At 33.4% G+C, this 24,004-nt stretch overlaps 1 protein-coding gene across 1 annotated transcript; it reads right to left on the minus strand.

Moving 5' to 3' along the window:
- Positions 1–21,207: 21,207 nt before the first annotated feature.
- Positions 21,208–22,656, minus strand: LOC145954920 (uncharacterized). The gene is made up of 3 exons (XM_083069626.1): positions 22,525–22,656; positions 21,657–21,996; positions 21,208–21,560 (listed from the first exon to the last, which is right to left on the minus strand). Exons 1-3 carry the CDS (start codon positions 22,654–22,656, stop codon positions 21,208–21,210), a joined length of 825 nt encoding a protein of 274 aa, XP_082925752.1.
- Between the last annotated feature and the right edge of the window lie 1,348 nt (positions 22,657–24,004).

The following is a 24,004-nucleotide window of genomic DNA, read 5'->3' on the forward strand; positions in this document are numbered from 1 at the left end:
TAATAGCCCCCTTGATACACTCTCAATTCAATGAATACCAATAATAATCTTCAAACACCACTAACTACCGAACTTTGAAAATTCCTGTTAAGCACTTGGAATTTTTAATGATTTCAAACTCTTCAAATTATATATATATATATATATATATAATGGTTGTATTAAAATGTTCACATTAAAATATTTGAACCATCGAAGTCAATCTAATAGTAGGAGATTATAATAATACACAGTTTTAATTTGAAACTTAGTTGTTGATATTGTACAAAAACAATATTAAAATATTTTCATTATTATCAAGAGTCAACTTTTGTGTGATTTTACAAAAACAACAATGTTGCAATAAACATTTCTCTATTAATAAATACATACATAACTTGCTTACTTTCAAAATAGTTATTTTCATGTATAAAAAATACATATTTAGTTTCTTCTATGCGATAGAAGTAATATATATATATACCTTTCTCAAAAATGTATTTTGATATAGGATTAATCTATCACTATTGAGCGCATAAATCAATTAACACAAATATTCCAACTTAATTAACAATCATAAATTTGAGTATTGTCATACTCTTGTAAAAAAATTAATAAAAAAAAAGACTAATCAATCACAGAATGGGAGATATGTTAGTATGATGATCTTAAATCGAGTGAACAATTTTTGTATAGGTGGACACGGGTCTAAACTATTCTAATTATCAAATGAAACCGAATCAAACTATAAGAAAATAGAATTGGATTGGTACCATTCAATCGGATTTGGGAATTGAAAATTCAAGCAGTTTGGTTTGAATTTCAAATTTTAATTTCCAATAATCTAACTAAATCAATTCATTCAATTAAATAATAATAATAATAATAATATTATTATTATTATTATTATTATTATTATTATTATTTAATTTAGATTGTAAAATTTAGTTGTAAGTGTAAAATAAACACATTTAATATATGAGAGTCCCTCATGACTTGTTTGTCATGTTGGCTTAAGAAAAATTTTGTTTTGAGTTTGTAATTTTTTTTTCTCACAAAAGTTTGTAATGTTGTTAAACAAAGCAGATTTGCTGATTTTATTTTGAATTTGTAATGTTATTCACACTTAACAGATTTTAGGTAATTAATAATGTTTAGTTGTTCACGAAAAAATTAATAATAAATGTTTTATCATTGATGATATGACATAATTATATTTTATAAATTGTCTAATATAATTTATTATTTTAATAATAAATCCAATAAATTAATCTAAACAAAACTAAATGTGATCGGATTAGATGGGTTGAAATTAAAGACCACAAAATGAAAAGCTAAATAAATCAATCAAAGTTTATTAGATAAAATTAAAATATGCGATAAATTCAATTGAATATGAGTACTCTACCTCTATTTTTTTAATGAGTTTTATATTTAAAAAGAAAAAAATAACACCCTTCTTTACATCTTTGACTCTCAACTTGAAGGGGAAACAAGACAAGCAATAGAAACAAACTGAACTATCTTACTTAGCCTCCTTATTGTCTTCTCTTCTACATTATGCAGAAAGGTATATAAATATAAGCCAGGCAAACACAACCAGAAGCAAGAAGACAAACTCTACGAGGAAAGCAAAAATTACTATATACAATGTTTTTCGGGTAAAGAAAATACGTCTCTCACTAGACAAAGAACACATAGAACAAGAGATCGTATTGCCACAACCACAATGATATAAAGTTATGGATTGAATTGAAATATATTTATTACAGCGATAGTATAATTCACTTTTGTTCATTTTTTTTATCTAATTATAAATTATTATCCATAATAAAATTATTGATGTTTGTAATAATTATTTTAAAAACATAGTTAAGATAATTTTTAATTAGTTAGAAATTTAATACATTTTGTAAAGTGTTACAAATTTTTTTATAATTATATTATTAATATAAAATATTTAGTTCTGCAATTTTGGTGTGTTAAGATGATAAACGCAAGATATATTGATTAAAAAAAAGTATGTAGGTATTTTATTAAAGAAAAATGTATTTAAATATTATCATATAAAAAAAGAGAAAAAAAAAGTAGAAGTGTGGGCCTTTAAAAAAATGTGGGGCCTGAAAACCCTAAGTTAAGATTATAGGCGGCCCCGTAAAAAACCTGTTGGCATATGAGGCTATTCAAGCTATCAATATCAACGTTATGTCTGAAATTGTCACCCAGTAACCATTTCTTTATTATTATTTGTATTTTCTTTTTTTTTTAAGGTGCCTAGTAACCATTTCATTATAAAAGTAAACTTGTTTTTGTCATTTATTAGTTTCAAATCAGTTAAGAAAATGTCGTTATTTAACTAATCCTATCTAAAATCTTCAACTTTTTTATGTGTCTCTTAACATGATCAATATGCGCTTCTCAACTGTAAAGTATTATATATACTTACTAGTTAAGTTATTCTTAAAATAAATAAATAAATAAATAAATATATATATATATATATATTAAAGCAAATAATAACCTTTTCTTTCATGAATAAACCTTAAACATTTATATTTAATTATCTTGTTTATATCTGACGTGTTAAACTTTGACCTGTGATATCAAATATCAGATATATATTTTCTATAAAAACAATCGGGGATTTTTAAGACAAACTTATGATATCTAATATTGCTGCGATCCGCATATATAAATGGTTTTACTTCAGTATAATAATAAATTTATATATATATATATATACATATATATATATATATATATATATATATATATATATATATAATAACAACAACAACAGCAAATACTTTTTTAATAAATATAGACCATTTTATTTATTTTATTTTTTATTCGATTGTAAATCAGGCTAAACGTAATATTTCCTTTAAAATTATTTTATACTAGTGTGGATATATTTATGTAGTTTAGTCAAGTTTTTTTATAAAAAAAAACTATAATAAATAAAAAAACTAAGTTTAGTTCATAAACATTCAACTAAGATCAAGTCTAAATCTAGTAAAATCTAACTCAACTTATTGTTATCCCTATTAATAATAAATCATCAATGTAATGACTTGACAAATCATTACACTTTACATTTTAACAATTGGACACTGAAAAACATAAATCTAATCACCTAAAATTATTATACAACAATTCTTGTATATAGAAGCAACAACATATATACATGTATAGTCACACACAATTATTCAAACTATAAAATATAAAATCATAACTTATCAATCAAGCAACAACTAAACATGTTATGTCAGAACAATCTCTACTAAAAATACCATCATTACCAACATGGCACCAAAAAATCATGTTCGTCCACCAGCTTAATCATGTCTTGCTCCATGATAAAATGATTATCGCATTCTGACAACAAGGAAAACATATCAACATTAATCACAACAGTTTAACATGTCAACATTCTAACTTACGACACATTTATACAACTTACTAGCATATCAACTTAGCATATTTTTCAACTCACAAATTTGTGTTGTGTTGTGGATTAATATATATCCAAATCTGTTGCTGATCTAACAAGTCAAAAAGATTGTGTTGTTAAGTTGATTTGAAAGAGTCAAGTTACTTAAACTACTCACCTGTATTAATTGTATGATATCTCTTAATTAAAATGCATGACGATAAATAAGTTGTTATGTTGTTTAGTTGTCGTGTTGACAAATTGTGTTAACGTTATAAGTTGGAAAGTTACAATGTTGTTAAGTTATGTACTAGCGTTGATATGTTGATTTGTGTTGTTGAGTTGAGCTTAGGTTGTTGTTGTGTTGTATTGATGGAGTTGTTAATTCAATTAATGTGTTACTTCTATATTATATGTTACTTTGTTATTTATGAGTTTACCCTTACTTTACTTTATTGTTAAACTGGGATGGTCATATTATTATAGGAGCATGAAAGGATTAGGTAACAGGACTAATTCATGTTAGAGATGGTGATGTTTTGATTGGTGTCATTCTAAGGTAGCATTTATATATTAATAACTTGCCTAACAACTTATGATTTTTATATTTTACAGTATGATAGTCGTGTATATATATATATATATATATATATATATATATATATATATATATATATATATATATATGTGTGTGTATGTACATGATTTTGATATAATCCTACTAAAAGATTTTTATTAATTTTCAACCTTATATTTCTATACAATATATTGTTATATGTATATATTCAAGAATTGTTGCATATCAACCATAGATAATTTGGTTTATGTTTTCTGAGTTATAAAATGTAATTATCTATCACATTGTTACACATGTGACATGTTAATTTTTGGTCATTGCTTTAATATTCCTCCAAAAAGACTAACGAGGTAAAAGTTAATTTGTATTCTTATAAAGATTTAATTTCTTATCAAATATGACATTCTAGTTTTTTCTTTCTTTCTTTCAATTACTTAGTCTTTCGGATCAATAGAAAGGCATTTTAAATTTTAAATTTCTAAGAAACTACTGATATAAATTAATTTTTTTCAGAATTAATCTATTGACAAGTTTTTAAAAGGTTAATAATATCGTGACGATTTATTTATATGAGAGACTAATTTGATAACTGAAATTAAAAAATATATAACAATGCTTATAAATCTAAAAGGATTAAACTGGGGATTCTAGATCCTAAACAAATCAGATAGCACATGTGCAGCAAGTTAGCAGTTAAGTGCAAGAAATAGAAAACTGAATAATTTTGGCATGATATATCATATATAGTTGTCCTTTTTTTCTTTTGTACATTTAAAATTTTGAAGAACTATAATTCCATGGGACATTCGAAATCTTGACTTTCTCTACATAAGATAATTGTATTCAAAGGAATGTATACGCAAAAGGTCAAGGGTAAAATTAAATGCTTATAACATGCTATATAATCATGTATACGCACATGCTTTGTTTGAAACTTCGACTTAAAATAAAGGCTCAAAAGACCTAGTACGTGGAAGGAAAGGAGGTAAGGTGTCATTTCATATTAGAAAAAGGAAAAGAATAATATGATATATAAAAATTTTGAGGAAAAAAAATGAAAATGAAGGATAGTAGGATTTCTAAATATATTTTCATCTTTCTTTTGATAACAAAACATAACATCCATCAAGATAATCTATATATATAAATAAAATGGTATTGTCATGAGTTATGATTTTATGCATTTAATTTTCTTATTCTTCATTTTCTTTCTTATTAAATGGAAATAGAAGTTGTTTAGGTATAAAATAGAAATATTTTTGAAAGTTTTTTTAATTAAAAATAAAAATTATTTCTAGTAAAAAAAATACTTATAAATTTATATCTAAACATACTCATAAAACAAAAGTCTAAAGATAAAGGTGACAAATTTTATGAGAATTTTAAGCACGACCTAAGAGTGGAGAGCACAAATAGTTGAGAATTAGTGCTCTACAATATTAGTTGTCTCATCCTTTAAAACAAAATATGATAATATATACTATATGGTTTCTCGTGAAACAAATGTACACGTTATATTAATTGACCTAAAGATGTAAACGAAGTTCTAAACGTAAAATATAATCAAACGGTTATTTTCAAAAGAAGGAAAAATAATCAATATTAAACGGTGGGGAAAAAGAGATAAAGAATAACAAAAGTAATAAGAAGAGTCAACTTGAGTTCTTAAAATTCTCCGTAATTTGCGTCACCACGTATTTCTTTATATAAACCCTCAATTCAGTTTACTGTCCTTTTATTTTTTTATTTTTTTTTTGAAACTTTAGTTATCATTACTTAATAATAATTTGTGATCAAGCCATCAAAGGTTTCCAAAGAATGTTTGATGTTGGCATTGAAGTTTAGCTAAATTATCACCTTTAAGAGTTCTAATTAAGTTTATAGATTGGTATTTCAATCGATTGATCCAATAATTAACTATTGTTTTTGTTGTTGTTAAATCCTATATAAACTCGTTAAAATATGTAAAAGAATAATTTTTAAATCCTTTTGATTAGTTGGATTCACATTTCATGTAGATCAAGATTAAACATTTATTTTCGACACATAAAAGAAGAAAGCAAAATATAAAGTAACATTTTTGACTCCGTAAACTACGCGAAATATTGATAAAAAGAAAATGGAGGTGTTTTAGAAGTTTGCCACCTTAACAACCTTCACATGTTTAAATTTAATTGTAAGAATTGTTTGGAGTCACGTTACACACAATTTATGTTAATAACAAATTTATCTAATCAAGTATTATTGTTTTTGTCTAATTTTTATTTTTATTGCAAAAGCGGTAGGGGTTGATCCACGCTTAAAAAAGGTTAGGAGTTTGAATTCTGCCTTGTGTATGCAGCTGCGTTAAATCTTGGGGCCAGCTATCTCACCATTTGAGGTGTCTCCAACGTAGCGAGGAGATTAGTCACTACTATTGACGGTGGATACTCTAGGGACAAAAAAAAAAAAAAAACAAGAACATTTGAATTGGACAGGTGTTTTTGTTTGCTTTCCTATTAAGCAAAGGCGGCTATTGCCGCTGCTAAAAAACATTTAAAAAATAGAAATAAAAACAAAGATACACACGTATATTAAAAAAAGTTATATCATTATAAATTGTTATATAAAATTATAATCAATAAAAATAATAAAGATAAGGACAGAACTTACAAACAAGGCTTGCGCCTTCAACCTGCCCCTTCAATTTCCACCTGCCCTAGAATTATATATTCATCTTTTTGTATGAGAAAACATTATATGTATTAGTAATGTAAAAAAAAAAAAAATTATATCCTCGATCAATTAAAATACATTGTGCGTGATTATCTTATCTTTAATATGATTTATGAATTATGATTTATTACGGTATAATGTTTTTTTTTATATCATTGTACCTTTTGTTTGTAAATACTTATAAAAATGATGATAATTCATATTATTTTACTTATTATTTTAATATATCAATTCAATTTGAATTTATTTGAACTACGGATTAGATTAAAATCATATAATTCTATTTAAGTTATTTTTAAAAAAATTTAAGTTATTTTATTTTAAAAAAAAAAAAACTTTTATGAAATAGCACCACTGCTGTAATTAGTACGTAGTTGAATCCTTAATTATGTTGATGAAATTTCAGTTTTTTATTATACATTTAAAGAAGAATTTGTTAAAAAAATTACTTTAGTAAATTATACATATTAAAATAAATTAGTCTCTAATAATATATTAAGAGATATCTTAGTGTACGGAAGAAAATTAACACCACCACCTTAAAAATTATTATAAAAATTATATATATTATTTTGTGAAAATAAAGGTGGCATATTTTGAATGTTTCGTAGTCAAAATGGAATAAGATTAGTGGGCCCACGTGGATAATCCAGTGCACGACACGTGTTGACTCAACACACAGCGTCTTGCAGCTGGCATTGCCGGTTGGCAATTTTGTCTCACTCAAACGCTTTCGTATTAATACGTGGCAACTGCTGCCACCTAAGATTCTTCCTACTCCACCTTCTTATTCTTTTTTTTTTTTTCCATATTAATCTTTAATTCAACGTACATTTAAAATTAATTTAATCATTAATTATATTAAATATTTTTTTTTATGTTTTTATTTTCTATATTGGTAAATGATGCTTTTATTTGAATTCAATTAATTATATACCAACGTATTATCAAACGTGAAAGCAGAATTTAATTTGCGTTAATTAATAGAGAATCCAGTTTTTAAAAATTATTTAATGTTTACATTTACATGAGAATATCACCAACAAAAAATATAGCCAAGAAATATCACCCAACGTAAATGATATTCATAAATTTTATTTTTTCTTTCCCAAGTATTTAATATATTTACATATTTAAAATTTAAATGAATAATTATCATACTATATCATTTCATTAGATAATATTAATTAATCGCTAACATGATAAATTAAGTATTGATGTATCATGTTATTGCACAAGTAAAAGTGAAACATAAGATGTTATGCTGACAATTAATTTATTACATAAATAAACATCAATAATCAAAGTATTATATCAATAATTAATTAACTACATCAATCAATTAACAAAAATGATAAAATGTGTGAAATTTTAAAATACTGTGTGTGTGTGTGTGTTTTTTTTCTTTTGTAAAAGTCACAAGTTTTCTAGACGAGACAATTTTACTCGTGTTTATGTATTTTCTTATACATGCACAGTAAATTCGTTTTATATTTATTATTTTTAAATTATATTAATTGGTAAATTTTTTTAACTAATTAACTGTATAATTGCTTTACACTGATGTTTATACCAATTAAACTCTGTACAATGTATAAATGTGTTGTAACCTTTACAATGCAATACCAAGTTTATTTTGGTGTAATATTATATAACCTTTTATTGCCCGGCCTAATCAAGTAACTCCCTCTATAAGAAATCATAATTATAATTTTCTGATGATGGACTATCATTACATTTTTTAAAATATTTTATAATGCGTACACCGATAGAGCTATAGCTATTCAAAGAGACCAAACCTAATTGTAATAAAAACCGGTTTGTGCACCAAAATGTATTTAAGTGCAACAAGATCGAATCGAAGCACCGTTTCTTCATTTCTTTTCATTAAATTATCTAATTGAAAATTACTCGCCACACATTTTGATCCCAAATTTACATTAAAAAATGGTCATAATTATAATCAAATGGCTATATAATAACTGATTAAAAAAAATTAAAATTACCACATATAATAATCAAATAATAATAAACTGAGTTATATATATATATATATATTGGTTGTGTTGCGATGTTATATGTCAATAGTTGAGAGTAGTGAAAATGTGATGATATTATAATATTGTGGATACTTTGTATTATATATATATGTTATTTCTTTAAACTCTAGTTTACTCTTGTGAATTTTCATATTGATAGATTGTAATGATCATATTTTGTATAAGAGCAGAACAAAAATAGATTTATGTGAGAGTTATTTTAGATACCACATTGAGATTGGCGACACTAATATTTTGTACTACCTTGGAGTAGCTAGTTAATAGTAGAAGTCATTTGACTGACAACTTAGTTGTATAATTTACTTTTATTGGATTATTATATTTATATCATATATGTTTGTATAATTGTTTTACTTTCATATGAATGATATATAGTACATATTTAGACATATAACTTCAAGTTATTTGTCCATTTAGTTGTCTTTCGATATTAGTCGATAAGTGGTTAAATGTAGGAAGTATTACGTGTTGTTACAAAATATGTATATTGAATATATAATTTTTTAAATAAATATTTTTTATATTAAAAATCTATCATTAAATAAAATACAATTATTACAAGATATAATATTTTTATATACACATATATATACATATAATTTATTTTATAATTTCTATTTTACTTATTATTTTAATAAATTAATTTAAATTTACTTATATATTTTATAATTTTTTAATCAAGTGAATGAATGACAATAAACTAAAAATATTTTTAAAATATATTTTTAATTAAAAGTATATTTTTATGAATAATTAAATTAAAATTTTATTTTAAAATTGTATGATGATTATTTTGAAGTGATGTTAAATTAAATACTCTAAATTAATATAATAGGAGAGTGAGAATATAATACTTCTATTTCAAAGGAATAAAAATGTAATTTGTTTGATATTTGAACATATGAAGGCTGGATAGTATAATATTTACATCTTTTAGGAAAGAGGAGTATAATTTACATTATTATCATTAAGTTAAATGAACAAAATTATATATTTTAACATAAGAGGATAGATAGTGTAATACTCTCATCTCTCATGAGAGATTAGCGTAATTTACTCAATTTAAAAATACTATTAAAAATATATATGAATAATTGAATTAACTTTAGGATTTGACTCCTCAAAGTAAACAATGCACTTTAGAGGATAAAGTGCAATAATAACCGTTGATAAAAAAATTTATTGATGGAGAATTATGATAAAATTAAATACATATATATAATTTAAAATTAACTATAATATTCACTATTATTTTTTAATCAACGATTATTATTGTATTTTATTCTCTAAAGTAAAATCTCTCCACTTTAGAGGGCAAAATCCTCGACCTTAATAAGTATTTTCATTAAAAACATTTTTTTTAAAAAAACTAAAATTAAATAATGTAATGTCCAACTCAATTTGATTGAGTTGACCTCACACCTAACTCAGATGAGTCAAGCTGCATGAGTACAAGCTGGCTCATACCGGGCCATCCAACCCATTGACATCGGGCAAAAATCTAAGTAACTCATCCAACTGTCGTGAGAATATTTTCACACAACTATCATAATATATCTCTAATATAATATAATATTGTCCCAACTTTCTCCAAATCAATTATCAAATTATCAAGAACAATATCTTTGCTTATTAAAAATAATTTATGTTAACAATTAGGCAACACATTTTTATGCTCAGAAATAAGAATCAATCACCTATATATATAGGACACACTAGCCTTAATGTCATTCTTAACCTATACTCCCCTATAGTTTGAGCTTCAAAGTATTTTTGTTGATGTCTCCATCGTGAGAGATATTAAAGCAACATCGGAATACTTGTAGATTTTGATAAAAACAAATAATATTATTTTAAATATTTTATTAAAAAAAAAAACCATGCAAATGAAAATAAATTTAGACCACGAATATAACATGTCATGACTTCATTGACTTGGTAGTGCGCAACCATATAGCGACCATGCCAAAACCGCCTTTGAAGATGGCGACCACACCATAGAAAGCTACCATTGATAGATGTTTGTTTCACATCACCTCCTCCACACAGCTCCACCATTTGAATCGCACCATGTGAGAAAAATAAATTTAATTAACTGAATATGTTTAATTTTAAAGGTAAATGACGTGCTTCTTTCCCCTTCTATGGATCATTAAGGATGAAGTAGTTCTAAACATAATGTATCATTTTTTTCTTCTAATTTTTCTGTGTTTATTATTTTGATAATAAATTCAATAACACAATCATCTTAAAATTCAACCCGATTGTTTTATTGAATTAATGCCAAAGTATGGTCACCCCACCCATGCACCTATAATATGGTCACCCCATATATAATAAGCTAGGCTTAAATAAATGAAACTAATAGTTACTTATGAATTTTAGGATCATTTAATTAATTTTGTTAATTAACTGATTATATATTTTCTTGCTTTATTGTCGTAAATTTTTAACGATTAAATTTTTTTTGAGTTTAGTTGATTAAAAATTGTTTTGAGTTGGGGTAAAAGTTGACTAAATTTAGAAGAAGGTATATAATATTTTCTTTAGACTTTAACTTTATAAGTTCATTTTCTTAAAAAATATAAAGAGACGTTAGAGAAAAGCTTTGAAGCCAGTAAAATTTCTTTTCTTCTGTTGACTTCCTTGAGGGTCTAGGTTCTTCCTTGAAGCGTAATCAATTTAGTTGAGTTGAGATTCAAAGCTTTGAAAGCTGAGTATCGAAGTGTTAGTGGTGTTGTGAGAAAAGCTCGAAGTAACCCCATTTCACTTTCTTATACCTCTTTCTTTGTGATTTAAGGTAAGAAAAACTTGTAAGTTATTAATTATTGTGTTGTTGAAGTTGATTGCTACTTAAACTCATCTAGAATTAGTTGTGTTGTTGCTTTGAGAAGTGATTATCTTGTCTTTGGGTTTTGAAAATATGAAGGAGAAATGGTTGAATCCTTGGTTATTTATTGTTGCATGTTGTTTAAAATGGTAATTTTGAGTTGTTCTACTTATTTGTATGTTGTTTTTTGATTTTCATGTTGGTGTGTTGCTAGAATTTGCAAGTTTTAGAGGCAAATTGTGATTCTGCCAAGTATAGAAATCACCATCCTATCAAGCATAGTTTCATGGCATTGGACATGGTGTAGGTCAAAGGCTTTCTACCTCACTAACTTCGAGCATGAGATAGGTAGCGCTAAGTGTGAGTTAGAGGGAAACTCTCTAACTTGGTAACATCGAGCGTAAGTTAAGGGGCATCGGGCATGATTGTCTTAAGAGCTCTTCGACTTGGTGATGCCGAGCTTAAGATAAGTGGCGCCAAGTGTGATCAAGTCAATGGTTATCTGCTTGAATGATGTTAGGCCATGTTTTTTGGTGTTGGACATGGGTCAAGCAAAGGCTCTCTTCCAGAATAACATCGGGTGTGGGTTTTGTGATGCTGGATGTGTTGTACACAGAGATTCCTTATCTTATTCATGTTGGGAGCAAGTGGAATGATGTCAGGCATAGTTCTATTGAATGAAAATATAACTTAGTTGGTTTTAAAAGCTGAACTCTGATGATATATACCTTACATATATATGATGATTTACTATAGTTTGTTTTGTATTGATCTTTGATGATATATTATGATGTTATAAGTTGATATGTTGTTAAGTTGTATTGAGTTGTAAGTGTTGTGTTGCTCTTGTACTGTGTTGAATAGTTGTTGAGTTTATAAGTCATTTTGTATTGCTAAGTTGGGCCTTGGGCTAGTGTTGATTTAAAGTTGTTTTTAACTAGTTTATTACTTCTATATATGTGTTGTTCTTTTTATCTCAAGCTTACCCTTACAATTTTCTTGTTATTAGACTACGATAATCATATTTTTATGGGAGTAAGGTAAGATTAGACTGGAGGACAAACTGGTTTTCAAGGGCCATACTAGAGATGGTAGTGTCTATTTGGTTGTGTTTGAGATAGTTATGTATTATATAGTAGTTGCTTGATCAACAATTTAGGACTTGTGTTATCAAACTAGATTATTGTGTGTGTGTGTGTGTATAGTCTTTAGTTATAGTCCCACTAAGACTTACTTTTATGATTTCAATTTGTGATTTTATATATATATGTGTGGGTGTGTATGTATGTATGTATATATATATATATATATATATATATATGAGATGTGATCTATTTACTCTAAGAGTAAATTTACCTATATTTATTTCGTTCAATAACTTATGTGTTACATCAAATTTTAATGATTCAATCATTGAATTTAAAGTTCTTAATGCATGGATCAAGTCTGCAAATTTTTTAAAAAATTTGAAAATCATTTGATACTTCGTTTTATTAATTCAAATTGACGAATAATCACAAAAACATTTTATATGTTGATTTGAATTAATGAAACGAAGTATCAAATGATTTTCAAATATTTTAAAATTTTGCAGACTTGATCTACACATTAAAAACATTAAATTCAACGATTGAAATTATTAAGAGAAGTTGAGTTGTTTATGTTGATGAATCATGTTTTTGAAGTATGTTGTATCTGTTGTATATATGCTCGCTTAGAGCGCCTTTGTGGCTCGCTTAAGCCAGCTTGTTCGATCATTTCAAAGGTAGTCTTTGACTGATTCGCTTAGAGCACTCATTTGGTTGCTCTAAGTGAATTTCATTAGGTCAAAATGAGTATTCACTCGCTTAAGCAAGTTAGTACATCTCCCAAGTTTAACCTTTGTTTGAGCTCACTTAAAGTGAATTGTTGGGTGTTTGGGGAAAATGTGGCTTACTTAGAGCACATTTAGTTGAGCTTGGAGCAATGGTTTCTTTTAAAATTTGTAATTTACTACATTTTTCTTGTATTGTGTTGATAAGATGAATGATGCATGTTATTATTTTTTGTTGAATAGTTACTTTTTGAAGCACGTTGTTGAACTATGTTATGGACTTAGTACTAGAAAAGAGGTGTTGTTTTGAAAAAACAAAATATCTTATTATGTGGATATGTGTTATGGTGCTCTAAGAACCTAGTTGTTGAAAAATTCTTCTTGAGTTTGTTGCCTTTAGAAATAAAGTGTTGAGTATCTTTTAAGTCCTTAGTTAATACCGTATGGGACAAGGTAGAGCCATATTGGTTTAGAAGTGACTAACTTGTATAAGGTATGAAGTCGCAGGGTAAAATCCTTAACTGATTACTAAAAAAGTGCACAGTATTTAGAGGGGTAGTCAGGGGTTAATTCCATATAGGTTTAGTTAAAGCATATTAATTTCTTGTTAGACCCACACCCAATATTCTTGACAATGGTACTAGATTTTCCTAGTGTAAGTGATAAAAATATGAGAAATCATGTTGGTTTAGAAATGAATTGACATCTAACTTTGTGGTTGACCTAACAAGCCAAAAAGGTCATGTTATGTTGGTTTGGTAGATGTCGAGAAGTTGATATAGTTGGCTTAATTGTTTTTATAACATGTTTTCTTTGCATACAAGTCTACCCTTATTTTTTCACATTGTTGAACTGCAATGATTATATTATTATGGAAGGAAGGTGATATTAGGAAGGTGATGGTACTTTTTTGGTGGAGGTTGTTTTAATGTAGGTTATTTGATCGACAACTTAAGATGTATGTATACGTGTGTTTACTTCTATACACACATAGAGGTGTCAAAATGAGTCAACTCGACTCACGTGAGTTGATTCACCATGAGTTGGTGCTTTAAACGGACCAACCCAACCTGACTCACTTTCTTGTGAGCTAGAAAAATTCCAACCTGACTCAATCCACCACAGGTTGGTGGGTTAGGTAAGATGACTCACTAGATTTTTTAAACAAAATAAAAATAAAAAAATTTAATTACATGTTTCTATTTTTAATAAATAAAATAAAGAGTTATAATTTTTTATATCCAGAAATCAAGTCTATCATTGATTCAAATGTAAATATATAAAAAAATATCAATCAAAATTTCAAATAAAAATTACATAAAATATAAAATATATTTATTTATTTATATTTTTTTAATAGTGGGTTAAATGGGTCAACCCAACACACTTAAGTTCCAATCCATTTGGTTCACGGGTTAAGTGAGCCGAGTTGAAATTTAACTAAAATCGGTATAATTTTTTTTCTTAACCTGACTCGACCTGACCCGTGGTGAGTCAGATTGACTCACTGAGTTTAACTCATTTTGACATCTCTATACATACATATTGGTGCATGAATATCCAAATATTGTTCGCATGATAATCCTAAAGTATTATATATTTATATTTTTCGTTACTTAATTACTGAATTGTAGTAAGTGTGGAAACTTATCGAATTGTTTATGATTGTAATTGAAATTAGTCTCGAACATAATCAAACGAAGATACCACGTAATAGTACAAAATAATATTAACATTATTAGTATATATTAAAAAAAAATATTGGGTCATTAGCATATCAAAATTAGAATAGTATTTTTAAGAATTGATAATAGTCAATAAATTTGCTATCTTATCTATAAGTTATAGAAAAATAGTAATAAAAAATTATTTACTAATAAATTTATAAATAGCCAACATAACTATTATATATTAATAAATTACTGTTATTAAATATAATTATATTGCAATAAAAAATATAATCATGTATAAATGAATATTAATAATTTCATAAATATATTAATAGTCAATATTATTAGTATACATTAATAAAATGTATATATTAATATATTTTTTTAATTTATCTATAAATCATTGTCAAATAGTAATAAAAAAATATTTATTAATAACTTTATTCATGGTCAATATTATTATTATTATTATAATAGTATTAATAGTAAATAAACTTATGTGTAAATGAATATAGTCAATATCATTATTATACATTAATAAATGAATATTAAATATTTTATTTTAAGATTTATTTTATTATATATTTTTAAAATTTAAAATATATTTCTTTAATTAGTTGAAACATATATGCACTATTTTAAGAAGAGAAACAATTATCTCTGTAACGACCCGACTGGTCACTACGCCCGGCATAGCACACTAGAAACACCAGACAGATAGAACAAGTATATGAATATAGGATCTAGAATATATAGATATACAAGGTTCCAGTCTAACTAGAGTTAAAGTGTACTAAAGAAAAATACAACCAAATGCTACTATCCCACGTAGCCACAAGCAAAACAACATCGCCAAGCAAAACAGCTGCAAGGTCCACCAACCTCACCACAAGACGCACATCTATTCCTGCCCTGCTCCCATACATAGTATGATCATCGCAGTCCAAAAACATGAAAAACAACAAAAGGGTAAGCTAGTGAAATTAAAATTCAGCATACAATTATATAAATGTCAATATAAATAACAATAGATACAGTCATCAGCACACTTGTACAGCTTATACCACTCAACAATATCAGCACCGCAATGCGGCAATATCAGCACTGCTTAGCAGCAACAACAGCACCACTCTAGTGGCTATAACGGCACCGCAAAGCGGCAACAACAGCACCACTCTAGTGGCTATAACGGCACCGGAAAGCGGCAACAACAGCACCGCCTTAGCGGTTAGAATCAGCACCACATGTGTGGCTAACAACAGCACCGACTTAGCGGCTATAATATCACCCAACCCAGCATATCTCAGCACAGTACAGCACAACACAGTACAACAATTCAACAAAATTATTACTTTCTACAATTCAGCCCAACGGTCTATAATTCCGCTATACTATATAATTTCTCTTATTAATCCATTGATTCCAGCTCAACAATACACCTCTAATACAACTAACATATTTATCTCAGCTTAATCCCCTAATCATCACAACATATTCATCAAATTCGCTTGGTTCAGCATATAACATCATTGATTAACAATTTCGGCACAACTCAACAGTCAACATCCTATAGATCATCATCTCCTTGCGCGCCCGGCGCACTCGAGGTTGCGCCCAGCGCGACTCAACCCGAGAGCACCAAGGCTCTCCCGCGCCTGGCGCAATTCCAAATTGCGCTTAGCGCCTGTCTGGCAGAGACTCAAGGAGTCTCGTGCGCCTAGCGGAGCCTAACCCGCGCCCAGCGTGGGGAAGGCAGAGACCTACCAGGGTCTCGCGCCCAGCGCAATTCACAATTGCGCCCGGCGTGCCTTGGCAGAGACTCCCAAGGAGCCTCCGCGCCCAGCGAGTCCAAAAGTGCGCCTAGCGCAGTCCAAGTATCCCAAAAACATGTTACTCTTGATATCGCGCCCAGCGCAGCTCGAGTCACGCCCGGCGCGGGCCAACCAGAGACCCCCATTTGCAGGCTCGCCCAGCGCACACAGCCTTGCGCCCGGCGGGCTTGCCTAAACAGAGTCTCCTGGTGGTCGCGCGCCCGGCGCGAAGAACAGCGCCCAGCGCGAACTCATCAGTAACTTTCCCAAGTTCGAAAAATTGCTCAAAACCTGCAAATCTTAACAGCAAACAAGCATGCAATCCAGCCAAAATGTCACATTCTCATCAAACATCAAGAAAAATACCTCATTTTCCACATGCAACCACAATCCAAGAATTTCCTCAAAATTTATCAAAAATCCCGAAAACCCCAAAATCTTAACTTTAGAAGTTCTCAACCAAAATCATCAGTTCTCAGCCGGTTAAATGAGTCCCCAGACCCCCTTTTAACCAAACCACAGCATAAAACTAACTTCCCTTACCTTGAATCCAGAAATTGGAGCTTAGGGACAAGAAGAACGGAAGAGAGGGACGAAAGAGAGCTTGAACGACCACGGAAGAACAAGAGAGAGAGAACTCCGAAAATTTGCTAGCCTTGGTCTACTCTGGATCAGCACCTTCAAATCCCAAAGAAACGAAATCAACAAATCAGCCAAGTGAGTAGAGAATATTGGGGAAAAAGAGAAAGGAAGATGGAGTGAGAAGAAGAGAGTGAAGGTTGAGAGCAAAAAGAGTTTTCCGTACGGGGTCTCACAACCTCCCCAACAACAAGAGTTTTCGTCCCCGAAAACAGACTTACTTGGGAAAAGAAAAGGATACCGCTCTCGGCACTGCTGCTCAACTTCCCAAGTAGCCTCACCAGTAGCTGCATCCCATAGTACCTTCACCAGAAGAATGGACTTGCCTCTCAACTCTTTCAGCTTATGATCAACCACAGCTACTGGCAACTTCTCATACGTCAAATTTTCTTTCACCTGTACATCATCTAGCTCCACCACATGGCTCGGGTCATGGACGTACTTCCTCAGCTGGGAGACATGGAACACATCGTGCAGGTTCGAAAGGGACGGTGGCAAAGCCAACCGATAAGCAACCGGACCCACACGCTGTATTATCTGATAGGGACCCACGAATCTTGGTGTTAACTTCCGAGCCTTCAGCGCTCTACCCACACCAGAAGTCGGAGTCACCTTCAGAAACACATGTTCCCCCTCAACAAACTCCAAAGGCTTACGCCTTTTGTCAGCATATGATTTCTGCCTACTCTGGGCAGTCCGCATTTTCTCCTGAATCATCTTCACCTTCTCAGTAGTCTGTAGGATCAACTCCGGTCCCACAACCACTGACTCACCATCCTGATACCAGCACAGAGGAGTCCTACATCTCCTGCCATATAAAGCTTCAAACGGCGCCATCCCAATACTAGCATGGAAACTGTTGTTGTAAGTAAACTCCACAAGCGGTAATACTTCCTCCCAACTACCCAAGTGATCTAACATACAAGCCCTCAGCAGATCCTCCAAGGACTGGATTGTCCTCTCCGACTGACCATCCGTCTGCGGATGATAAGCAGAACTCAGCTTCAGCTTTGTGCCTAAAGCTTGGTGTAGACTCTGCCAGAATCTGGAAGTGAACCTCGGATCTCGGTCGGAAATAATACTGGAAGGCACCCCGTGCAACCGTACTATCTCCCTCACATACAACTGTGTCAGCTTCTCTAAGGACCACTTCATGTTGACAGGCAAGAAATGCGCACACTTGGTCAACCGATCAACAATTACCCAGATAGCATCACTATTCCTAGCGGACCTAGGCAACCCCACAATGAAATCCATAGTAATGCTATCCCACTTCCATTCCGGAATTTCCATCAGCTGCATTAACCCACTCGGCTTCTGATGCTCAACCTTTGCCTTCTGACAGGTCAAACAGACCGCCACATACTCAGCTATCTCCCTCTTCATACCAGACCACCAGAAAGTCTTCTTGAGGTCTTGGTACATCTTAGTCATACCTGGGTGTATGCTAAGTCTACTTTTGTGGCCCTCCTCTAGCACAGCTCTCTTCAGCTCAGCATCCTGAGGTAGGCAAATCCTGCCCCTAAACCTCAAGATCCCATCTTCTCCCAGCTCAAAACCAGCAGCTTTCTCGGTGCCCAATAAACCAAGAAGTCTCACCAATTCCTCATCCTGCAACTGCTTGAGTCCAACCTGCCTCAAGAACTCATTAGTTATGGTAACTGCCCCACAACTAATGTGATCCTGAGCTAACTTCACACAGAGATTCAAATCTCTGAACTTCTCAACCAGCTCCAGCTCCCTCACCATCATGTTCGACATGTGGATGGATTTCCTACTTAGTGCATCTGCCACCACATTGGCCTTGCCCGGATGATACATCAACTGAAAATCATAATCTTCAGAAACTCCATCCACCGCCTCTGCCTCATGTTCAGCTCTTTCTGATCAAATAAGTACTTCAGACTCTTGTGATCACTAAAAACGTTGAACCGAGCACCATATAAATAATGCCTCCAAATTTTCAAGGCAAACACCACAGCTGCTAACTCTAAGTCATGAGTGGGATAGTTCCTCTCATGAATCTTCAGTTGCCTAGAAGCATATGCCACCACTCTCCCGTTTTGCATCAGCACACACCCCAGACCCTGATGAGAAGCATCATAGTACACGTCAAAAGGCTCACCAGAATCCGGTAACACCAACACAGGAGAAGTAGTCAACCTTCTCTTCAACTCCTCAAAGCTCCGCTCACAGGCATCTGTCCAAATAAACGGCTGCTCCTTCCTCGTCAACTGGGTCAGAGGCGCTACTATCCTAGAGAACCCTTCAATGAACCTCCGATAGTAACCCGCTAATCCCACAAAGCTCCGTATGTCCGTGACAGTCCTCGGGCGCTCCCACTACAATACCGACTCCACCTTAGCCGGATCAACAGCAATCCCCTCAGCTGAAATCACGTGGCCCAAGAACTTCACCTCATCCAACCAGAACTCACATTTTGAAAGCTTAGCATACAATTGCTTCGCTTTCAAAATCTCCAACACTGTCCTCAAGTGCTCTCCATGTTCCTCCGGGGTCCTTGAATAGATTAAGATATCATCAATAAACACTACCACGAATTTATCCAAGAACGGCCGGAAGATTCTGTTCATGTAGTCCATGAACACTGCGGGGGCGTTGGTCACACCGAACGACATCACAACATATTCATAGTGACCATACCTAGTCCTGAAAGCAGTCTTCGGTATGTCACCCTCCTTCACCCTAATCTGGTGATATCCTGACCTCAAGTCAATCTTAGAAAACACCGACGCGCCCCTCAGTTGATCCATTAAGTCATCTATCCGGGGAAGTGGATATTTGTTCTTAATGGTCAATTTGTTCAGCTGCCGGTAATCAACACACAGTCGACTACCCCCATCCTTCTTCTTTACCAACAACACAGGGGCACCCCACGGCGAAACACTCGGTCGCACCAACTGCTTTTCCAATAAGTCCTCCAACTGACCTTTCAGCTCAGCCAGCTCAGCAGGAGCCATCCTATAGGGAGCTACTGACACTGTTCCCGCACTTGGAACCAAGTCAATGCTGAACTCCATCTCCCTAACAGGAGGCAACCCAGGCACCTCGTCAGGGAACACCTCGGCATACTCCCTCACCACATCGATACCCGCTAAGATCCTCTCGGTCTCCACACTCGTGGCAGCAAGCAGAAGACAGCACTCTGCCCCATCCCTCAGCAAGGACTCAGCTTGGACAGCTGAGATCAACAGCTCATCCTCCTCTTGAGGAAAGATTAACCGCCTATTGGCACAGTCTATAAGGATGCGATTGGCAGACAACCAATCCATCCCTAAGATTATGTCAATATCCACCAAAGGTAAACAAATCAAGTTCACCTTGTACTTCTTCTCATTCACCACAACTGGACAACCCACACATAATTCAGAAGCAATCACAGAAGTAGAAGCGGGCGTCGACACAAGTAGTCTCAACCCCAACTCACACACAGGCACACCAAACAAAGCAGCACATGCATATGATATAAATGAATGCGTAGCACCAGAGTCAAATAGAATCATCACATCCTTACCAGCGGCCTTGCCCTTCCCCTTCACAAGATCAGAAGAAGTCGAAGCCTCAGCACCCGTCAAAGCAAATACCCTACCAGCAGTAGTAGGTCTGTCACCCCTCTGTGTATCAGCTCTCTGTGCACTACTCCTCTGAGTATCAGCCCTCTATACATTACTCCTCTGAGTGCTCTTCTCTGGTCTATCCCTCGTAGGACAATTTGCCGATTCGTGGCCCATCTGATGACATCTGAAGCAACGGCTCTCCGTGTGCGGACAGTCCCTGATAAAGTGGGGCCCAGCACACCTAAAACATCTCAGAGTAGCACCTCCACTCTGTCTACCTCCACTGGCAGCAGTGGTAGATCGCCTAGAAACAGAACCCCCTTGCTGTGGTTGGGGCCTGTCATATGGTTTCCTCTGACTCTCACCCTTCTTGGACCCAGATGGTCCCCCAATAGTCCTCACCGCACGGTTTCCACCTTCCAACTGCTCAACTACCTTCGCCTTCTCCACTAAGGCTGGGAACTCCGTGATGGCCATAGGCACCACCATCCTCTTCAGCTCATATTTCAATCCATCTGCAAATTTCCTGCATTTCCAAGCCTCAGGCATACCCTGCGAATAAAAACGGGCTAGGTGTTCGAATTTTATCGCATACTCTGATACTGTCATCCCACCCTGATGCAATCGCATAAACTCTGCCTCCTTGGCATGCCTCACGCTTTCCGGGAAGAACTTCTCCATAAACACTGTCCGGAAGCACTCCCAATCAACTGTAACTCCCCTAGCAGCAAGCATCTGATAAGTGCCTCTCCACCAATGTTCAGCCTCCCCAACAAGCATGTATACAGCGTATGCTAACCTCCTCTCTAGAGGACATCCCAGTACTGTAAAGATCTTCTCTAATTCACGGATCCAGCGGTCAGCCACTTCTGGATCCGCATCTCCTGCAAACTGTGGAGGATTACACTTCCGGAACTCAGCAAGATCCCGACTCTCCTGTGACCCTGCAGGTCTTGCTGCACCAGCTGCAGCTCTCTCAGCCTCCATCCTAGCAAAATAGGCATTTTGCTGTTGCATAGCCATGGCCAACATCTCTAGGGCACGGGCTATCTGCTCATTTGTCCTAGTCATCTTCTACAAAGGTAACAACATCTTTAGTAAACAGTAACTAAACCATACAAAATCAATAGCACAACAAATCACCACAACAATTTCAGCACAGCAATTTTTAGCACAGCAGACATCACAGCAAAACAACACAGCACAGAGCTAACACAGCAAAAAGCCTAAAGGGACCACCCCCAAAGAGTGTCCACTAGACTCGAACTGCTCTGATACCACTAAAGTGTAACGACCCGACTGGTCACTACGCCCGGCATAGCACACTAGAAACACCAGACAGATAGAACAAGTATATGAATATAGGATCTAGAATATATAGATATACAAGGTTCCAGTCTGACTAGAGTTAAAGTGTACTAAAGAAAAATACAACCAAATGCTATTATCCCACGTAGCCACAAGCAAAACAACATCGCCAAGCAAAAAAGCTGCAAGGTCCACCAACCTCACCACAAGACGCACATCTATTCCTGCCCTGCTCCCATACATAGTATGATCATCGCAGTCCAAAAACATGGAAAACAACAAAAGGGTAAGCTAGTGAAATTAAAATTCAGCATACAATTATATAAATGTCAATATAAATAACAACAGATACAGTCATCAGCACACTTGTACAGCTTATACCACTCAACAATATCAGCACCGCAATGCGGCAATATCAGCACTGCTTAGCAGCAACAACAGCACCACTCTAGTGGCTATAACGGCACCGCAAAGCGGCAACAACAGCACCGCCTTAGCGGTTAGAATCAGCACCACATGTGTGGCTAACAACAGCACCGACTTAGCTGCTATAATATCACCCAACCCAGCATATCTCAGCACAGTACAGCACATCACAGCACAGCAATTCAACAAAATTATTACTTTCTACAATTCAGCCCAACAGTCTATAATTCTGCTATACTATATAATTTCTCTTATTAATCCATTGATTCCAGCTCAACAATACACCTCTAATACAACTAACATATTTATCTCAGCTTAATCCCCTAATCATCACAACATATTCATCAAATTCGCTTGGTTCAGCATATAACATCATTGATTAACAATTTCGGCACAACTCAACAGTCAACATCCTATAGATCATCATCTCCTTGCGCGCCCGGCGCACTCGAGGTTGCGCCCGGCGCACTCGAGGTTGCGCCCAGCGCGACTCAACCCGAGAGCACCAAGGCTCTCCCGCTCCTGGTGCAATTCCAAATTGCGCTTAGCGCCTGTCTGGCAGAGACTCAAGGAGTCTCATGCGCCCAGCGGAGCCTAACCCGCGCCCAGCGTGGGGAAGGCAGAGACCTACCAGGGTCTCGCGCCCAGCGCAATTCACAATTGCGCCCGGCGTGCCTTGGCAGAGACTCCCAAGGAGCCTCCGCGCCCAGCGAGTCCAAAAGTGCGCCTAGCGCAGTCCAAGTATCCCAAAAACATGTTACTCTTGATATCGCGCCCAGCGCAGCTCGAGTCACGCCCGGCGCGGGCCAACCAGAGACCCCCATTTGCAAGCTCGCCCAGCGCACACAGCCTTGCGCCCGGCGGGCTTGCCTAAACAGAGTCTCCTGGTGGTCGCGCGCCCGGCGCGAAGAACAACGCCCAACGCGAACTCATCAGTAACTTCCCCAAGTTCGAAAAATTGCTCAAAACCTGCAAATCTTAACAGCAAACAAGCATGCAATCCAGCCAAAATGTCACATTCTCATCAAACATCAAGAAAAATACCTCATTTTCCACATGCAACCACAATCCAAGAATTTCCTCAAAATTTCTCAAAAATCCCGAAAACCCCAAAATCTTAACTTTAGAAGTTCTCAACCAAAATCATCAGTTCTCAGCCGGTTAA

Source organism: Cajanus cajan, chromosome 1 (assembly GCF_000230855.2).
Source record: "Cajanus cajan strain Asha chromosome 1, NIPB_CcT2T_4, whole genome shotgun sequence".
NCBI lineage: Eukaryota > Viridiplantae > Streptophyta > Magnoliopsida > Fabales > Fabaceae > Cajanus > Cajanus cajan.